Source organism: Notamacropus eugenii, chromosome 1, assembly GCF_028372415.1.
Source record: "Notamacropus eugenii isolate mMacEug1 chromosome 1, mMacEug1.pri_v2, whole genome shotgun sequence".
Lineage (NCBI taxonomy): Eukaryota > Metazoa > Chordata > Mammalia > Diprotodontia > Macropodidae > Notamacropus > Notamacropus eugenii.
In genome coordinates, this window is record NC_092872.1 from 574,606,158 (window position 1) to 574,627,325 (window position 21,168).

Sequence of the window (21,168 nt, forward strand, 5' to 3'; positions counted from 1 at the left end):
TTCAACAAATTGGGTAACATCATTGATTGTGCCCTTTCGAAGAATAATAGACCATATGATAGTAAGTTCACTTAAGATTTTTATTATTTAACAAAAACCCCCTTCTCCCCAATTTTCTCATTAATGTGAAGAGCACCACCATGCTCTTAGAAATATTTCAAGCAACTTAACTCAATTGAAAGATACTTGGTTCTGGGGCAGCACAGTTTTTAATCCCTTAATTAATTTTGACAGTTTGAAGGCCAGGCTTATAACCATGTTATCATCTTTGACTCCTCAGTCACACTCATCCCACATATCCAGTCTATTGGAAACCTCTTCAGTTCTACTGTTAAATCATCTCTCTTTAATATCACTTCTCCATTCATAGCCACCACCCTCGTACAAGCCCTCATTACCTCTCATCTGGATTATTGTAATATTCTTCTAACTGGTCTCCTTACCTCAAGGTCTCTCTGCCTTTCTAGGCTGCCCTCCACTCAGTCACAGTGATTTTCCTAAACCAAAGATCATTCCTTATACTCAGTAATCTCTAGTGGCTCCCTATTATCTTTAAAATCACGTATAAATTTCTCTTTGGCATACATATAAAATCATTTATAAATTGACCCCTTCCTACTTTCTAGTCCTCTTACATTTTACCACTTTCCACTTATAATTATTGACTTATTGTCTGGTCCATTCAAATCTGAGTTCCTTGACAACAGAGACTGTTTTTGCCATTATAGATCCAATTTTTAATGTAGTACCTAACATATAATAAGTGCCTACTAAATACTTGTTGACTGACTGATTAGCTCCATCAGTAGGATCTTAGTATCATAGAATTTAGAGTTGGAAGTGACTTTCTAAAGATAATGTAGCCACTGATTTTATAAATGAATAAATGGGCATAGAGAAATTAATTACCTTGCCTAGGGTTCCATGAGTGGCGATTAACAGAGCCAAATTCTAACCCAAATACTTTGACTTCAAAGTTTAGATTCTTTTTACTGAGAAGAACTAAAACTATGCTTATTTGGTTTCAAATAGCAGAAATTGGGCACTTTATTCAGAATTTTTCACTTTCTGATTATATATAAATTACTAATGAGAATTCTCTCTCATTGTTATTGCACTTCATACATGAATACATGAATACATCTTGCAAAGTGTTTATTTTATTGTTCACCTGTTTTATAATACATATGGTGTCCCAAAATTCCTGGTGTGGTTTTAAGCTACTGAAGTTTAAGACTTTTGCAACAACCTCTAGAGTACGGGTGAACACCCACGTTACCACCATCTTAAAACAGTTGAAACCGTGTTAACTAAAATGGCTGCATCATTCTGGAAAAAAAAAAAAAACTAGACCTCTGCCCCCCTTCCTCAAGTCTTACCTTACCCTGATCTGTCATCTACATAGCTGCCAAAATGATTTTCTTAAAGCATGTCTAAGCATGTCACCTCTGTACTCTGTTAACTCCAATAGCTTACTGTAACTTCCATGATCTAATATAATATAAACTCCAGTTTGGAACTTAAACCAAATTTCATCCTTTCTTCCCAGATTTATTTACTCTACATATTCAACATTCTAGCCATACTGGCCTTGGTCTTCCTCCTACATCTTCTGTTTCTGTGCTTTGGCAGAGCTCCATTCCCAAATTGCTCTCCTTCCTTATTTCCACCTTTTTTAAAATCCTCTCATTAACTGCAGAACTTCACTCAAGCACCACTTTTCATCATGACGCCTTCCATGGCCTCGTTAGCTGTTAGTGCCCTCCTTCTCCCCACACCCCCACCACCTGACCTTATATTTATACATGCCTATTTATGTATATGCTGTCTTCCCCATTAGCATAATAATCTCTTTGAATACAGGATATATTTCATGTTTGTCTTTGTGTCCTTAGCACCTGGAATAATGCTTAGAATACAATAGGCATTTCAGTGCTAATTGATTGATTGCTTGATTCATTCATTCTTTGCTGTTTTATAGTTTGCTATGTGTAGAACGTTGTATGAGGTGCTTGGAGAAAAAATTTTTAAAATAACACATTTGGCCAACAATGTAACAAAGAAAAAGCAATCATTTCACTTCATCGGGATTTTTAACTATATGATATGATGTCAAAAGCAGTAAAACTATCATTTTTATACTGTAATATTTTGTTGGCATCATATAACGGTTAAAGGTGTGTGTGTGTGTGTGTGTGTGTGTGTGTGTGTGTGTGTGTGTGTGTGTGTGTGTGTGTGTAGTTCCTTAATTCATTTGCTCCTAAACACCAGCCTTTCTGTTCCTGTGTTTTCAGATTCTAGAAATCTGATTTTTCCCTATCTGCCACAGTTTTCTCATATTAAAGATGGCTATGTAAGGGAAATAACCAAAGCAATAGAATGGTACAATTTCTCATACATAATGATTTGGATTGTCAAGCAAATTAGGAAGCATGTTAATTACTAAGTCTCTAATACAAATTATCTTCAACAGTTTTGTCTTTTGAGCTTTAACTTTAAATGCTGTGGTAATTTTATTTTCTTAACATTTAGGGTCGAACTCAGAAGACACTAATTGTCTTCTAGAAGTGTTTAGCTTCGGCTGATATTTTAACGTGTACTATGTATGAACCCAAATGCCACAGTGATCATCAGACTCATTCCCTCTTCTAATTGGTACACTCTTTAAGATTGCTTTTTTTCATTTTGACCCATATCTGAAATAAAATAAGATTTGAGACTTTTCACTTTCTTTTTACTCGACAATTTAAATAAGCTTCTGAAAGACATATATTGTCATAGCATATGTGAGAAAGTTAAATCACAGTGAGGTTTTTTTTAATGAAAATATTTTATTGATTCCTTAAATATATTTAAGATACCAAGTTTAAAAATATCATAGAACAGGAACAAAATGTGAACAAGACAGCACTAGAGAATTTCCTATTCTCTGGTTTCTTTCAGCTAAGCAGTTTAAATACATGTTGTATAGGAACTCAAACCATTGTACCCTATAACAAAGTACTGCACTGTTTGTGATGAGGGCTGGAAGGGAGGTGGTGGTGAGACCCCACACAGAGCGGGGTACCAGGGGCAGGCTTCCTGGAAGGGATTCCCAGACTCAAGCATTGTTGAGGTCAAGGTAAAGATTTATTATACTTTTCAGTGGGCAAGAGTTCTTAGGGAACCTGCAATCTTAGAGGGGTGCAGGTAAAGTTTATATAGGATATTCCACAGTAAAGCATGTGCCAAATATGCTAACTAGGTGTTTTGGGGTAGGATTAAGGAGTGGTCAGTTCTTAAAGGAACATACACTTTTGGTATCTACTGCACAGGTATTTTACCCAAAATTCATGGGGAAATAGCCCAAGTAGGGGCTACATGAAGGTATGGTTTTAGATCTGAAACATCACTAAGTCAACCAACGGTCAGGGCTGGCTCAGAAATACCAGGCTGCTCTCATCAATGTCTTGTTAGACAAGATAAATGTAAGGGAGTATATGTATGTCTAAGTCTAGAATATATATGATTGGTCAGTGAGTAGTAAATGTCATCATGACCCAGTGCACAGCCCATTCAGCCAGTACACAGCTAGTTCAGACTAATAAGTTCTACGGGTGCAGCTGGCTGCTGTAGCAGGAAGGGAGATAACAGTTGTTCCTGGGGCAGACTGTATCCTTGGGCTGGGGAGAAATTGCCTGGGATAGTGTTTTGAGGCTAGGGAGAAGTGTGACTTTAAAGAGAAATGTGATTTTAGCATATGTACCCAAGCGCCTCATCATTTGGGTTTTATAGATAAAAGCCCGTCTTTATGCCCACTGAAATTCTCTCTGTCTGTCTCTCTCTCTCTGTCTCTCTCTCACTCTCTCTCTCCTTCCATTCCTCCCTATCTTTTTCTCTCCCTCCCTCTTTTTTCTCTCCCTCCCTCTTTTTTCTCTGTATGTGTGTATATATCTATATCTATATATACATATATATACACATACAAATATGTAAGTATATAGATATATACTTAATAAATCTAAAGATATACACATGCATATGGATGGATAAATATGGGTATATGTGTGTTTACATGTATGCCTGTTCTTCCTTGCCTAGCTCACTCCTCCAGCAACTTGTCTTTTCTGAAATATTTCATATTGTTGGCTACCCTATATTCCTATTATTCTTTATCCTCTCAGTTTCTGTAATGCCGTTCTCCTACCAGTTTCCTTTACTAATACTTTTTTCCCCCTCATCCAGCCTCCTCTGTCATAACTATTCTCTGCAGTCTTTTCTTTGCTTCTACTTTTCCTTTTTTCAAAATCATTTGTCAACTCTATTTGAATGATAATCTGATCTACGTTTCTAACCGGGGTCTCCATCTTAAATTTTTGTCCCATACTTTCTTATGCCTGTGGAGACTACATTCAGCTGAATGTTACACAGCACTCTAAGTTTAATTTGTCACAAACTAAACCCACCTTTGCCCAGAACCTGCCCTTCCTACCAACTTTGTGATTTCTGTTGAGAGCTTTTTCCTAATTAACCAAAGGAGAAATACACGAGTCATTTCATTTTCTTCCCTGTCCCTCAACTCTACCTCACCCCTCCCCTATGTCCTCTCAACTGTTAAGGCCTGTCAGTTTTACCTCTAGAATATTTCCTTATTTGTCCCTTCGCTTCATTCACATTGCCACCATTCTAATCCAAATCTTCATTTCCCTTTGCTTGGACTATTGTGATATCTTCCTGATGGGTCTCCTTCTCTCCAATCTGTTCTCCACTGCCATCAATCAACTTCGAACAACTACTATATTTTTTCTGATAAGTAGATCAAGTTATTCATCTCCTTTAAAAATAAAAAGCACCAACACCAGCTACTCTTTATTGCAGAGGATAAAATGCAGTCTTTATAGTCTTAGAGTATACCACAATATTGCTTCAGCTTAACTTTTCTGTTCTTGTTAATCATTGACTTTTAATTAAAATATATTGAATTGAATTGTACTCTACTAATCTGCTTTGCAAATGTTTTGATTTCCATAAAGTTCTAACGTTTTTATTCTCTTGGACTTGCAATTTTGATTCTCTGTATTAGAGCCATAAGAATAATACTCTTCCTCTTCTGAACTCCCCATTGGAATGTTGTAGCAAAAACTTAAAAGATTTCAGAAATATGTAAAACACATAACTAGACACATATGCATCCTGTGGATTCAGATGTCTGACAGCCAGGTCATCTTGTCCTACAGTTTATAAATAAATCCATGTGCAAGATATTTCATAAAACTTTTTTCTCAGTTTCTTTTGAAAAATCAGTAGTTTTGTTTATAAAGATGTCTGCAGTTTTTCAGAATAAATGTCTGTCTTGCCTTTTGGACACATCAATGGATCCTATAGGCTGTGTTTCATGTTTTCCACTATCCTCTTCTGTGCTGTATTTTAATCCAATTTTTATTTGTTCTGCCTCATTTCTCTAGGACAACTATGCACCATTTAGTCTGAGAGGACATTTCAAGATGCAAGATTAAGTAGTTCATTAAACTTTCTTCCTCCAAGATAAACAATCTTCTAATTCTTTGAGGCTTTCTTTGTCTTATCTTTTACACGCACACACACATGCACACGTATATAGTGTGTATGTGTATATATATATGTATATATATATATATATATATATATATACATATATATATATACACATTATTTTTGTCTCTCCCTTTCTTCCTTTTCCATTCAGTTCTATTTTATCTTTATCCAATAAAGACAAACCTGACATTTAAAGTCCACTTGTTCTTTGGACCCATTCCAGTTTTGTTTTGTTTTGTTTTGTAAAGTATATAAGCAAACTCCTTTGCTCGTGGTAGTCATTCGTTGTATTTTGTTTTCCAGCCATGTCAATAGAGAAGTTGTATAATGTAATGGAAAGAGTCCTGGGTTTGGAATTCAGCAATCTGAGTTCAAGCTTCTGTGCAAATATATGTATGATTTTTGGACAAAGTCGTTTAACTTCTCTATGCCTTAGTTTCCTTATCAGCAAAATGAGGGGATGGGACAAGGTAACCTCTACTGTCCCTTCCAACTACATATCTATGGTCCCCCTTATTCGGCCTATTTGAGCTGTTCTCTATTCTCCAGATGTATCTTATGTTTCTTTTCCCAAATGTTTTGTTCATGCCATTTCCTCTGCCTATAGCCTTCCCAACAAGTCACTTTTTTATTGTACAACTATGTTGTACACACTTATCAAAACTTAACTCAAACGTCATCACCTCTGTGAAGCTTTTCTTGACCTCTCCAACTGTAATTTATTCCTTATACAAATTTCTAAAACACTTACAAAATTTTGAAATTGAATCCTTGACTGTCCCCTTAAAGCCAAGATAAGACATTTTTTTTCATTAGACTTTTCCCCTTACCCTTCCTTTCCCCTTTTCACGAAATAGGAAATTACAAGTCCTGAGTTCCATCGTCCTGAAGGCCTTCTCCTTTTAGACTTTAACTGGCATTGGAAAGTTTGAGTGTTGTCTTAGCAGCAAATGAGCATGTATTATCTTATTATTAAGATTTCTATAGATGATCAGAAGATAATAATCTTCATATATCTAATAGGATAACATGGATGGAAATGATCATAAGATGATGATATGGAGGTGAGAAAGTCATTCTGATCATCTTCAGAAATCTTAAAGATCAAGTAACAAATGCTTGAAGCCTCTCTAATGCCAAAGATAGTTTTGAAGAAAGGGATTTCCGAATGATGGAGAGTAGAACTCCTGTGTCCTTGGCTTGAGGGAGATTGGATGGGAAGACAAGGGGGATGAGGATAGGGCCCTGTGACCTATTAATTGTACTTCTTCATCATTTGATTATCTTTTTGTGTGATTATATACTGTCTATCCAATTAGACTTTCAGCTCCTTGAGAGCTGGGAACATGCTTTATTATATTCCTTATTGTGCCTAGTGTAGGTTCCTACTTGCACAGGCACACAAGACATATTTCTTCATTGATTAGTACTATTATTACTGAGACTTGACCATGGTCACAATTCTAGAAGCACATTATTGACTTGAAGCATGATATAATTGAAAGAATACTGTACCTAACATCAGAAAACCAGGGTTGGAACGTATTCTTTTCTGAATGAATATAGATGATATATATAGTATACTTTGTAAGTTTTATATCATATGCCATATTTCATTTATATATTATAGTAGCATGATCAGTTCTTTCTTTTTTTAAAGTCACATTGATGATTTAAAGCTGGTTAAGTGTAAGCTTGAATATCATAGTGGGCAAAAATAAAATTATGGTTGATGTGAAAAATTGACAGGTATAACAAAAATGGCCCTGAACTTCATAAGTTTTAGAAAGGAATAGTTGAGTTATTCATTGAAGAAAACTCAACAAAAATATCTAGACTACCCCATATGTAGAAATCATGAAAACATTTGGATGCATGAAAAAGCAAGGAAAACATATTGTAGCTCTTCTTTAAGTCATACCAATGTAATTTAATTCTGCCAAATTAACTGTGATTAGAGTGATACATTTAGTGCATGTAAAAGAAAATGTTTATTTTCAGGGTGTGTAGACACAGACTGGAATTTACTGCTGTGAGTCAGAAATCTTGGTAGAATTTAAAGCAAAACATGACTTTCAACATTAACAATGCTACAAGCTAAAACAATAACAATTATTAAAGCTTGCCTATGGGATATTATATTCCTCTAGGATCATGGAAGGATATTTCCCTCTATAAATCCTTAAGTGGTCATAAAGTGCATTATAGGAATTTTCCATAACGTGAAAACCTTGGTCATTGCTTAAGACAGAGGTGCTGATTTATAAGAGCCACTATCCTGATTGGTGTTTATTTTATTATTTTTTAATTCTTATTATTTCATTATTATATTGATGATTATTTTGATTGTTTATCTTTAAGAAGCATGTAGTAATAATAATAACCTGAATTTTCCTTTTAGTAAAGCTCTAAATGGCTCTGAAAATTGAGTGTCTATTAGGATTTTTCCAAAATATTATAGCATATATATTCACTAAAAATATAACTTTTCAGCATTTGGCAAAGCAGGGTTATAGCTGCAATTTCTAGTTAACAAGAGACTCTTAACCAAGTTTTTATTAGAATTTGTAACACTTATGTAATACTTATATTATTATTTTAAAAGTAATCTAGTGTTCACATAGACATCTGTTTCAGAGATATGGCATGGATAACTATCGCTGTTCAGATTTTATTTCCTTTTTTCCCTATATCTTCAAAGTTGCTCCTTTTTATTATTTACTAAAAGTAAGTAAATCCAGAAGTGAACTGCTTTCTCTTCCATTTGTAGGTGCTGTGGTCTCTGGAGTTTGGTTTTTGGGTTTCAGAAGAACCATATGAACTTTCAGACAAGTTCCCTGCAGCTTCTGTAAGTGTGATGCCATTTTATATTTGTGAGTGCCATTTGATTTTCTCACAGATTGTGACAGAATGAGAGATAAACGATAATAAAATGCCTTCAGTAAGGATACAGTATGTCTAATTAGAAAGATATGCACAGAGTTTAACCTGTTTGTTGTCTACCTACTTCCTAGGGACATTCAGAAAATTAAGTAGCATTTGTGAACTAACCCAGGAATAAAACTTCCTATAAAATACTACAGAAGTTATTTTTAACGATAACAATAACATTTATACAGCACTTGAAAATTTATAGAGTTCTTTAAAATGAAGCAAATCAGATGTTCAGAATATTTGGATCTGCCTGGAATGGCAGTCGTATCTTATCTCCTGCCATTATTTTCATTTCTTCTAATGATTGTACAAGCTGTGAATGAAGATAGAATGATGAAGTAGAAAATAATTACAGGATTTTAAATTATTTTATATGGCTCCACAATGAACTTGAACATTACTCAGCTCTGAGTCAAAATTCCCAGTAAAACTATTCCTGTGTCCACTTTTTCAAGAGAATAATTAATATTGTTAATAATCATATGAAGGCCATGTTAGGGCAAGGTTGCACCGAGGTTGGATTTACTTTTCAGAAGCGTTGACAAGGATGTAGAACAACTTAATCTCCAAAATTATATATATTCTAAATTGCTTGTATTTTTTCTTTGCTTTGGGTCTTTTTGTTACCCAGTTGATTGAGTATGCTACATGGGATAAGTTAACAAGAGAGTTGAACTCTGCCCCACTGTGGTTATCATGGTTGTTTGTTGTTTTTGTTTTAAGAATATTATTTTGATTTCCTTCTGACTTTACAAATATTTTTTTAATAGAATAGGAATGTCTCTCAGCAGGAGTGTGTCTTTTGTTTAAAATACTGTTTTAGGAATTGAAGCATAAAGGAAAAATACCACTAAATATTTTCCCTAAATTAGAATATCCATAGTAGCCTGAGTAACCTTACGCGGTGTTTTATAAGTTAAAATCCACAGTACTGTGGGAATTTTCTTGCAAACTTTCCATTCAAATTGAGTAATAAGTTTGTCTTTTTCCCCTTCCCTCCCCTGCGATGTCTTAACTTACCCATTGCCTGTCCTACTGATCATTGCACTTGGTTCAGATACATACTTCAGGTTAATTGTAGTCTCTTAAATTTTTTTTCCTATCAAATGCTTTTCTTGTAATTTAATGTCTGTGTTGAGCTTTTCATCGTAAACTTACTATTAGATTCATATTGAGGAAAATTTTCTAAATGTTCTCAGATTCTTTGGCTGCTCGGGCCACTATATTTTCTTAAGTACAGTAATGCACGAAGGGAAAAAGCAATCCATGGTTTGATTCCGAACTTGAAACTACAAGTGATAGTTCTATAAATTGAGTTTAGTAGCAGCATAAGAATCCAGGTAAGCTTCCAAAATCACTTATTGTAAGGTCTAAACTATGTAGAAATTTACCTGTGAATTAGCTGGTCTGTCCACTGTAGAAATTCCAGGAGTTTATATCTGGAGTTCTAAAAACTATTTTTAAAAAGACTGTTGAGTACTTACAGAAAATCTGGGAAGTGCTGTAAGACTTAATAAATATTTTTCATTGATAGAGGACAGGTGAAAAAAATCTTGTCTTTAATGATTCTTTTCTTTAGTGAAGTGATAATTTGGGAGGACGTAAAATCACCATGACATTATAGCACTAAAAGTGTTTTTGATTGAATTTGAAACCACTGAGAAAGAAAAGTTGTTTTAAGTGGAGGCCATTTTTTAACCACAAATTAAATACTGTTTTCTCTCTCTCTCTGACTCTTTCTCTCTCTGTCTCTCTCTCTTTCTCTGTCTCTCTGAAAAGCATCTTATTAAATGATGAAAAAGAAAAAAAACAGAAACAAAAACCCTCTAAGAAGATAGTAAAAGTTATTCATAAAAGGACATGTATAGTTTCCTTCCCTCTCAAAAGCCATTTTTTCTTCATTTGAGTCATAATCATATAGTTTAATTTCACAACCATACAAAGCTGAGTGATCCTAAGTAAATTCTTTAAAAATTTAAACTAAAACAATTATCTTATTTGGTAAGTAATATTTAATTATTTGAGATCATTTTATGTTTCATGGATGGTAAGGAAAATAGTGTACTCTTCATATAAATTGTAATGAAATACATGCCACAATGAAAATATCAAAGATGTAGATTTTAAATAAAAGCCCAAAAAGTATGGAATCTGAAATGTGTTTAAAATTAAGCAGCCAACAGCAACTCATGTGTAAATAAATGTGCTGTTTTTCCAAGATAAAATTCAAAGTGGAAGAGTAAAACTGTAAGTTTTCTTTTCTTCCCAAAATATTAATCAAGCCATCTACTATTTGTTCTAAGGAAATCCCTGGATACATGTTTTAATGGCTTTTAGTGGATTTTACAAAGGATAGTTTTATGAAATTATAAAACTATGGATATTTACACAATCTACAAACAGCATAAAACAAAATAATCTGAATTGCAGGTTTGTGAGTAATTGAATTCTTTAACAAAATCTTGTGTTTAAAATTAGTGATGCTATATTATTTACGAATATTGCACAGTTCCAGTTATTTACTTGATAAATTCACACATAACACCAATGATTATGAAAAGAATCCTTATGTTATTAGATAATCTCTTGAACATAAATTTATTTTCTACAGTCCTTTGAACAGATCATTTTCATTCCATTATCATTTCATATTGTCAGTCTTGTGTTGAGTAGTTGAAAAATATAGGTTAAAGTGATGAATATTACAGTGTTGCAGTTCAGAACATGATCCTTTGGCGCACAGTGCATGTTTTCTGAGGTGGAAAAAAAGATAAAAGTCAGCTGTGTGTTTAAATGCTTGGCAAATGAAGTCTCTCAAGATAATACAAGATGCCATTCATGAGAATATAAAAAATTCAGAAATCTGCAGGTCGAATCATCATAGTTGTGGCTTTGAGGGAGTACCCTGATCCTTTCCAGTAGTACCACTTAATGCCATTAAACTTGTTTGTGTTCTGCCGCTGTGGGTAGTACATTCCATTTAAGTTGGAAGGACCACAGGCATCAAACCACCAACCTATCAGAGGTGGAAACAAAAAAAATATTAGGAAATAGGTCATGTTAAACATCTCTTGCAAGAGCCAAAAGTTTCCTATATGGGAAAGTGTTAAGGTAATCTAAGGCTTTTCTTATTTTACGTACATTTCACAATTTTGGAATAAGACTTTTTTATTATTATGAAATTAGTTACAATGTATATCTTAGCAAATTTGATTTTTCATTGATTAACTATTACTACGCATTTTCCTTATGGGTTTGCTTTTTTTACCTACTAATTGTCTAAGCTTGTAGAACCTAAGCAACCATGTGCGTAAAGAGTCCTTCTACTACATTCTTTAACTTAAGACTTACATTAAGAGAAAGAAAAGAAAAGAAGCAGCATAGGAAAAAATCAGAAATATGAGTAAAGAAAAATAGAAAAGTAATTTTAAGATAAACTTCAAAGATCTATAATTTTATGGATTTGAGTACTTATTTCCATTAATGAAAATTATAATTACTCTATACCTTAGTACAAGTGTAGAAGTTCACTGATTCCCCCAAAAGGGTCTATAGGTAGATTTAGGGGCTCTATGAACTTGGATATAGGAAAAATGATAACTTTTTTTTACCGCTCTCTAACTGAAATTTAGCATTTCCTTCAATTATTTAAAAACATCATTCTAAGAAAGGATCAATAGGTTTCTCTAGACTGCTAAAGAGATCCATGATGCAAAAAAAGATTAAGAGCCCTTGTGAAGTAGATAGTCTCCATGAGTTAGACAAAAAATAACTCATCAATTATTTATCACCTGGAAGTCAACCGTGGTGATGAGCTTTGTGACCTTAATTATGCTAGCCACATAGTTGAAACCTATCCAACTTGATAAGCCTTATCAGAATTTATGTTTTACTGATATGTGTGTGTATATATATATATATATATATATATATATATATATATATATATATATATATATATATATATATATTATTACCATTAGTACTACTACTGCTGCTAATTCTACTACTGCTACTACTACTACTACTACTACTACTACTACTGTCATCTCTTTAGGACCCCTAAATTGTGACAAAATTCACTTGAGTTGATAGGAATTAATGATTCAGGATGAAAGAGTTAATGTATGTGATTCACAAGACTATAAAATACTCAGGCCTTGTGTATACAGATGTGTACGTATACATTTTCTGAGGCCAGATTAATGACAACTATAGAATTTCTACTGTGAAATTTAACTTCCTGAATTATTTTAATGTAGGGCATGCCTGGTTCAGAGCTGAAATTAGAATTTGACTTTTAGACAATGAAAAGATCTATACTTTCTCCCTTGGGTTGGTTATTCTTCCATTCCAATGTCTCCATTCCATTTTCAGACATTAAATTAACATTTGAGTGAAAACAATACATTTTTTTCCCTCTAGAAGTTCAACCATATTTTTCTCCTGAATATTTCAAAATGTGTGGGTGGCCTACAAATTTTGAAACAGACAACTCAAGCTAAGAATGTAGGAATGGCAAATGAATGATATATATACACATGCATATATATTTTCCTTTTTTTCTTCCATTTAGCTCTAAAAAGAATCACTATGGTATGGACAGACTTGGGGTGAAAGAAGTAGAATGAAGATAAGCTTATTTTTATTAGCATTATAGCATTTTCTCTTCTGATTATGATTAATAAGGATGACCTTATTCACTAAGTAAAAATTAAGGGCTCTTATTTTTAGCCATATAATTAATCTGGCATTTTAATGTATTCCCCTGGGAAGTAAACAATTGATTTTAGAGCAAAGCTCCTCTTCCTATCCCTTTACCATTATTTCAAAACCATTATTTTTTCTGATTATTTGAATTATTTTTACAAAGAAATTCTAGTTATGTCTGGGGAGAAAATTGAAGCTGAAATGGCATGTTCTGTAAGTCTCTCAAATTCTTATTTGCTTATTCTTTGTTTTCTCATTAAGTATGGAGGTCACATGTACATTATCTCATTTGACAGAACAAACTGGCAAAGTAAATACTATGGCTATTATTATTTCCATTTTATAGATGAAGAAAATGTGGCCTATGGAGAATAAGCGATTTGGCCATAGTTACTGAGCTAGTTTCAGAGGCAGGATTTAACTGGATCATGAATTTACAACTGGAAGTGATCTCAAGGCTCTCTTATTCAACCCTTTCAATTTATAGATGATGAAACTGAAATCTGGGTAAAATAAGTGACTTCTCTGGGGTCAAAGAGGTTATAAGTCACCACCCAGGTCCTCTACCTTCAAGATTCATTACTCTTACCAGTGTAGCTTGATATATGCCATGAATCATGCCCCTTCTCACAGTACTAAACTGTAGCTTTATTTCTGGGTAGATATTTTGAAGATTTTCATCTCTACCTTTGTTCTTTTCTTTCTCTTTTTGTAAAAACAAAACATAAATCTTTGTGTCTTAAGAATATACACAAGGTCAGAAGAGATCCTCCTGATATCAGATATCCCTTCTCCTTGCCAGTTTCTCAGCTGTTGGGCTTGACACACACGTTTTAAAATATAACTGTCTTACTAACAATTTTAGCTTGTTATTCAGTTATTCACTAACATGGTGAAAAGGAAATTTTACCTGTCGTTGAAAACAGCTCCATTTATGAAGTTTGGACTTTGTAAGTAGTCATACTTTGGAAATTCAAAATTAACTCTATGATACTCATCCTTGCCAATAAAAATAGGAAGACTGAGGAACACAAACTCATTCCTACCTCCTGTTAGCATTTGTGAACATTTGCAAATACATTTGTCATTGTCTGCATCCTTTGTGCTAAAATCATTTCCTGGTTGGCTTATGCTGCTTATTTTGCCCGCTGTCCCTGTAAGTCCTTTAAGGTGAATCCTGGAGCAGAAAGAAAAACAACCAAACAGAAGCTAACTTGTTGATTTCCAGTTGGGGAAAAGTGTTTCACAATGAAAATCCTGGTCAACAGAAGTTGTGTTCTGTTCTATGTTGATATACTCTATGTTCAAAATATTTTGTCGTAGCATAAACAGGAACCAACTTATCAGCAAGGTCTAAGGTAAAAGCGAAACTTGTAGTGTTTCCTTGCATTTAAATCAATGAGGAATACATATGTCCCTTAAATGCATTTTCCTAGTGCTTTCAGATAAATAGAGGAGAGAAAAATGACAAAGAAGATCCTACCTTTGAGAAAGAATCTCCATTATAGTTGTCCAAAGGAGATGGAAGTAGTTGGATAAGAATGAGTATTAGTATAAATGGGGTAGGAAGTGAGTATCAGAATTCTCTTAACAGTTTGTTCTCAACTTAATATCAAGGAATATTTATATTAATAACATAGTATATTACAGGTTTTGGGGGAAGGTATGTAACAGTCTATATTCATATGTTAAATTGTCAATGGGTGGTGATCTTTGGCAATGAGGAAGTACCCACACCAATGAAATTATGTATTCTTGAAGTAAATAATATTCTATAGGCAATATCACAAGATACCGAGTCAAGAAAATCCTTGGAGATTAAATAGTTCTATCCTCTTATTTATCTGAATAGGAAACAGATAGATATTCTGCCTGTTTTCATGATTTGGAATCCCAAACCTTGGTACAATTTCATGATAGGACCTGAAGTTGATAGATGAGGTTATCTCCTCAGACTTACCTTTTACAGCTCTTAAATAAAATGATTTTATCTTAGTACAGGATCCCCCGATTACTCTTTTTCATTGCCTCGTAAATAAATTTACCCTTGACTTAGATAATGTATACCTACTTAATCACATTTATATCTATGTTTAATGAAAGTGTTTATATGTCTCTACAGCTTCTGCAACAAGCTTTTTATCTTAGTTATATTAATAGTACATATAATTACTAAGCTCTTTACATACACTGTCTCATTTGATCCTTATAATATTATAAAATATGCTCTACAGCAAGTATTCTCAACCTGGGTTCCATGAAGATTGTGTATGGGTGTGGGTGTGGGTGTGTGGGTGTGTGTGGGTGGGTTCACAGGCTTCCCCAGAGGGTCCCTTGGCACAAAAGAAAGGACAAATATCCCTGTAATCTTTGTCACAAAGTTAGCATACATCAGAGTTCAGAATGCTTTGCACTATATCACTCGATCTTTTTTCAGCTATAAACTTCTACAGGGTAGGGCCACACCTCTATGACTCACTCTTTATGTCTAGCAAAGTGTAATAAAAATATATATTTCAAAATATTACATTGGTGAAAATGATGATAAATGACTTTTAAATGCTTTTCATAGTTATAGTTTGTTTCCAGTAATGTAGAGATACCTTATGAATATCCAGAGGTGCCATGAAATTCATTTTGAATATTACTGATGGGATAGATAAAGCATATGTTCATTTAAAGTACTGATGAAATCCAAAAGAATACAGTGATTATTAGCGCCTTATAAAATCAGAGGAAATTGCTAAAAACAAAACAAAACAAAAAAACCTTGCCGAAAGTCAAGTAGATTACCAGATAACAATATTAACAGTAATATATGACATTAATAGTTAATTATATACATAATCTCATTCGATCCCCACAATAACCCCAGAAGTTAGATGTTATTAATATCCCTGGTTTCCAGGTGAAAAAAGAGGCTGTCAAAAAGTCATCCGACTTGCTTAGAGTTACACAGCTGGCACGTAGCTCAGAAAAGCTTTGGACCCAGGTCTTCCTAGATCCAAATTCATTACTCCAAATTGCAGCTCAATAAACAATATAATTGATGTAGCAAATATGGTTACTGTATCTTTTTAATATTGATGTAATACTGGGTAGCGTCACAAACAGATCAGTAGCCAAATTTCTGAATCACAGTGTTATCCTTTTTGTTCCAAACAAGTAGGATTGATTTTGTGAGGAGTTCCTCATTTCTTCCCAACCATCTTTTAATTTTCCTGTCTGTGTACCTGCAGCACAGTCTTGACAGAACAAGAAATGTCATTTTCTTTTAGATTTCAAAACAGATAAATTGTTTTGTTTTTTTCTTCTGATTGTTAAATTCATTTTTTAAACCCAGTCACTTCTTAATCACTGGCAACACTGAGATTAGCTGTACTTTTTTCTCTCCTCTATTGTGTAATTTTTAGCATTGTTGGTACCCATTAAACCTGCCCCAAAGGAAAACAAAATAAATAAATAAAGATATCTGTTGTTCATTAGTAACTTATAAACGCTGTAAAATTTTAATATTCACAGTGAATAAGATCTGTAAATTTTGTGCTGGTCTCTTCTGAATCTCAGGTTTCGTGAAACTGGTTTAAATTAAAATCTGTTTGATGTATTCAAATGTGACAAAGAATAGCTGATGCTAGAATTGATTAAATCTCAGGTTTTGTATACATTTTGGCCAAATTTGATTATTTATGCACAAATTTTTTTTTATTATCAGTAATGATAATACCCATGCTGGTTGATTTATCTGTTCTGATCTGTTTCTTTTCTAACATTGGAGGCAAATGAAAAAGGGGGAAAGACTTTTTGTTGCTTTGCTATTTTTGCAGTCATACAAAAAAAAAAACCTCTTGTTTTAGCTACAATAAAGTTCATCTTAGCACTGGCATCATAACTTAAGACAATAAAGAATTCTTAAAATATACAGCATCTCATTCTAATTGCCAAATAAATTAAACTGGGATTTAAACCTATTGCTTTTTATGGCCCATTCAGACACTGATTGCATATCAAAAGGAAGTATCCATTTACAACTATCTTAGTGTAGCATAATTATTTTTTAATAATGTCAACGAGCAGGGGGTAATAACCCATTTATCAAGGATTCTTCTACAAACATTCTAATTCCTTAATTTTTTGTATATGTTTTTTTTTAAAGACATGTACTGCTGTAGATTCTAAGTGCTTCCAGATGAAAAACATATTTAACTTGGATTTGGAACAATGATATACTATTTATAACTTAAAATGCAGTTGAGTTTTGAACCATGTTACAGTAAATGTGAGGCTAGGATAAGATTAAAGCCAATCACTAGCCCCTCTAAAGAAATAATAGGAGGCTCTTCACTGCCACTTTTTTGAGGAACTTCTCAGTAACTCTCTCAGTTCAAATGTTCTCTTTCTGAAACAGAATTGCACATTTGAATTCCCTGGTTACAATATTATTATACAATTATTATACAATATATTATACAATATATTAACAATTATTAGCCTACGAAACAAGGGTCAGACTGGATCTAAGCCAACTTGTCAAGTCTGCCTTGAGCCTAGAATGTTTATTCCAGAAGTTCACTTTATTTGCATACCTATTCAGATTTGGTCTTTCCATTAAGTGTGGAAGATGTGAGTCAGGGAATAATGAGAGATGAGTATGAAGAGGTACTGGAAAATTTTTTATAGAACTTTTGAATTTCTCTTCTGAAAATGTTGTTATTTCTTATCACTTTTCTTGAAATTTAATACTGAATCTAAAATATTAGACAATACATTTCCACCTCTGGACACATTATCCTAGTTTCAAGTCCTTCAGTTTAATAAATATTTAGTAAATACCTATTATGTGTTGGGCACTGGGAATTTTCCTTTTTTTATGGGTAGAGGTCAATTCAAACCAACACCTTCTTTAACATAGAGAAGATTCAGTGTGGAAATGTCTTCCCCTGATGTATACTGGTAACCTAGAAGAAAGTTGTTCTGGGACATTCAGAGATTAAATATCTTGCCACAATCCTGAAAGTAGAAATTATTAGGCACAGAATTTGAACCCTTCTTCCCAAGGCCAGCACTTATGATGCTACATTGGCTTTTCTGCATTTGGGTTACAGAGACAAAACTGATACATTTCCTCCCACTAAGGAGTCTGTATTCTACTGGCTTGTATACCACCCTATAGCCCACTCTCTTTTTCTGAAATGCTCTCCTTATTAAATTCTACCACGTAATTCTTCCCCCTGCTCCACCTCAAAATCTTACATTATAGTACCTTCTCAGATCCTCTGCATAGGAGCCCAACAATTCTGCCACCTCCAGGATCTCTAATATCTCTCATTTTCCTTTCTTCAGTCCCAGTACAGAGGTACATCTCTATACACCTGTGTATCTTAATTTCTAGCTGTTTCTGTTTATATTTCTTATTTATGTCTGACTTTCTCATTACATTCTGTGAGAACTGTTACTTTCAAATACTTTGTAATTCTTGGAATGTACTAGATCATCTCATCATTTATATTTTCCTTGGTGTTTTGAGCTTCCATCAGCAGTTCGTTATTTGTCAGACAGTGTACCAGGTACTTTGCTATGTGGTAAGGATGCAGATACAAAGAATGAAACATTCCCTATTCTCAAAGAGCTCACAAGATCCCCCATCCTTAGCATAGTGCCTAGCACACAAACATACTTAAGAAATGCTTGTTTCCTTCCATCCTGTTTATTGGCCATTACATTTTATGGATACAGAATTCTTGAGAACTATCCTCAAGATAGTATCCTCAAGATGAGAGAACTTGAATTCTACTTAAGAAACTGCAAGTGTGTTGAAGACCTTTAGAACAGTGTGCTCTGCGTACAACTGAAAATCCGTGAATCCATCCCATCAAATGGAGTGCTGCTGCAATTTGATATGACAAAAATAACACAGGACTTAGAGTTAAAAGATTTAGATTTAAACCTTAGGCTCAATACTTTTATTGAGTGTATGACCATGGACAAGTCAATTCACCTTGCTTGAGTTTAAGTTTCCCAATCTGTAAAAAAAAAATATACTCCTATCATGGGGTTTTTCTGAGAAAAAAATGTTTACAGTGCAATTGAAATATGAGCTCCTACTAGTGTATCTGAAAAAGGAATGAGAATTTTGTTTTATGTAACCCAAGTTATTAATGGGCATCTAGGTGACATGGTAGATAGAGTACCAGGCCTGTAGGACGGAAGACTCATCTTGCTGAATTCATATCTGGCCTCAGATACTTACTAGTTGTGTGACCCTCGACAAGTCGCTCAACCCTCTTTGCCTCAGTTTCCTCATCTGTGAAATTAGCAGGAGAAAGAAATGGCAAGCAATTCTAGTATCTTTGCCAAGAAACTCCAAATCGGGACTCAAAGAGTCTGAAATAACTGAACGACAACATGTTATTAATCAAGATGGTAGCAGCTTGTTCTGGGTTTCTACAATGGTGACATTGTACACTTTTATGCCCCACTTCAAGTGACATTATTTTATTCAGCCAATCCATAGGTAATCTCATAAAATTATTTTTGTTTTAGAGCTTCTGAAGGTGAAGATATTAAAACTGCATAATTTGATAAAGGTACCATTAATTTTCTAATAGTCTATCATTATAGCAAAGCTATATTAAAAGGGAAGGCTTTTATGGAGATTTAATTTCTACATTTTTTAAATAAAATAAAAGAAGAAAATGGACTTATCTCAAAATAATTTGGATTTGGAGGCAAAAAAGGGATGTTGGTTTATAGATTTATTGCCATTATGATACTAATAGAAAACACACATTGATAAGTAAGATCAGAATAAAACAGTGTATAGAGGTGACTTTGGAGTCAGAGGACCTGGGTTCAAATCCTAGTTCTGTCATTTTACTCCCTAAGTGACTCTGAAGTGACACTTCACCATTCTGAGACTGTTTCCCCATTTGTAAAACCTAGGAAGGGAAAGAAAGGAAAGAAAAAGAAAGAATAAAGGAAATAAAGAGAAAAGGAAGGAGAGAAAGAAGGACTATTATATGTCAGCCACTGGGTTAAGTACTTCATAAATATCTCATTTAACCCTTATAACAACCCTTGGAGGCAGGTGTTGTTATTAACCCCATTTTATAACTGAGGAAACAGGTAGACAGCAGTTAAGTAGACTTGCTCAAGGTCACACAGCTAGTAGGTGTTCAAGGCTAGATTTGAACTCAGGTCTTCTGGACTCCAGGCCCAGCATTCTACTCTTCTAGTTTCATATCAGCCTTAAATATTATAAACATACTATTTACGATAAATGAGAAAACAAAACGTACGTGCATCCTATCCTATTAATTTATGCAGTAAATTACTGACCGAATAAAAGTCTAACAGGTAAAATGTTTTCTTATTTCAAATAGTTTCTTTGTTTTTTATAATGGTCTTTAATATTTAATAGTATCATTTATAGGAAATGTTAAAGTTGATTCAATGTCATCCTATAAAATTCCTTCCTGATATACAATATGCTTACCTGTAGTTGAGTTCTTCATTTGAAAGATAGAAATGTTCATATAATGAATAGGCCTCATTCCCTTCCCAGTCTTTAAGATGGATTTTAAGCACATAGCGTTGTTGATTAGTCAACTGGGAAACAAGCTCATTTCCTAGCCAATATTCTCCAGCAGGATTACCAAATCCCTGTAATTTAAGTCATATTTTAAAATTAATTTGTTTTCTTTTACTAGTTTGAAATTAGCAGTCCATCAGTTTAAGTTGTAATTACTGATTCTTTACAACAGAAATAGTTTCCTCCATATAGATTCAGGGTCTATAACACTGAGGAAGTAGATTTCAGCAGAGAAAAGTTTAAGAACAGAAGCATTACAAAAACACTAGTAGTATTGGAATGATTAGAACTCGGGGAGTGGGGGTTGCCTAAAAAAATATCAAACTAAGTAACTGCATGTAAATTACAAATGTAAAAGCTCATGAAATAGCTTCCTTTTA

At 33.7% G+C, this 21,168-nt stretch overlaps 2 protein-coding genes across 7 annotated transcripts in view; one reads left to right on the forward strand and one right to left on the reverse strand.

The window, feature by feature from the left end:
• MCPH1 (microcephalin 1) overlaps nt 1-21,168 on the forward strand; it is a 300,799-nt gene that overhangs the window by 121,459 nt on the left and 158,172 nt on the right. For all 4 annotated transcript variants that reach the window (XM_072634374.1, XM_072634372.1, XM_072634375.1 and 1 more), the window contains one exon: nt 8,324-8,401. In XM_072634374.1, the coding sequence (XP_072490475.1) occupies nt 8,324-8,401 (78 nt within the window). The remainder of the gene's footprint in view (nt 1-8,323; nt 8,402-21,168) is intronic.
• The window catches only part of ANGPT2 (angiopoietin 2), a 68,535-nt gene continuing 58,318 nt past the window's right edge, over nt 10,952-21,168 (reverse strand). For all 3 annotated transcript variants that reach the window (XM_072634376.1, XM_072634378.1, XM_072634377.1), the window contains exons 7-9: nt 20,693-20,859; nt 14,244-14,374; nt 10,952-11,503 (exon numbers count right to left, since the gene is read on the reverse strand). In XM_072634376.1, coding sequence (XP_072490477.1) covers nt 11,343-11,503; nt 14,244-14,374; nt 20,693-20,859 — 459 coding nt within the window. In that variant the 3' untranslated portion in view covers nt 10,952-11,342. The remainder of the gene's footprint in view (nt 11,504-14,243; nt 14,375-20,692; nt 20,860-21,168) is intronic.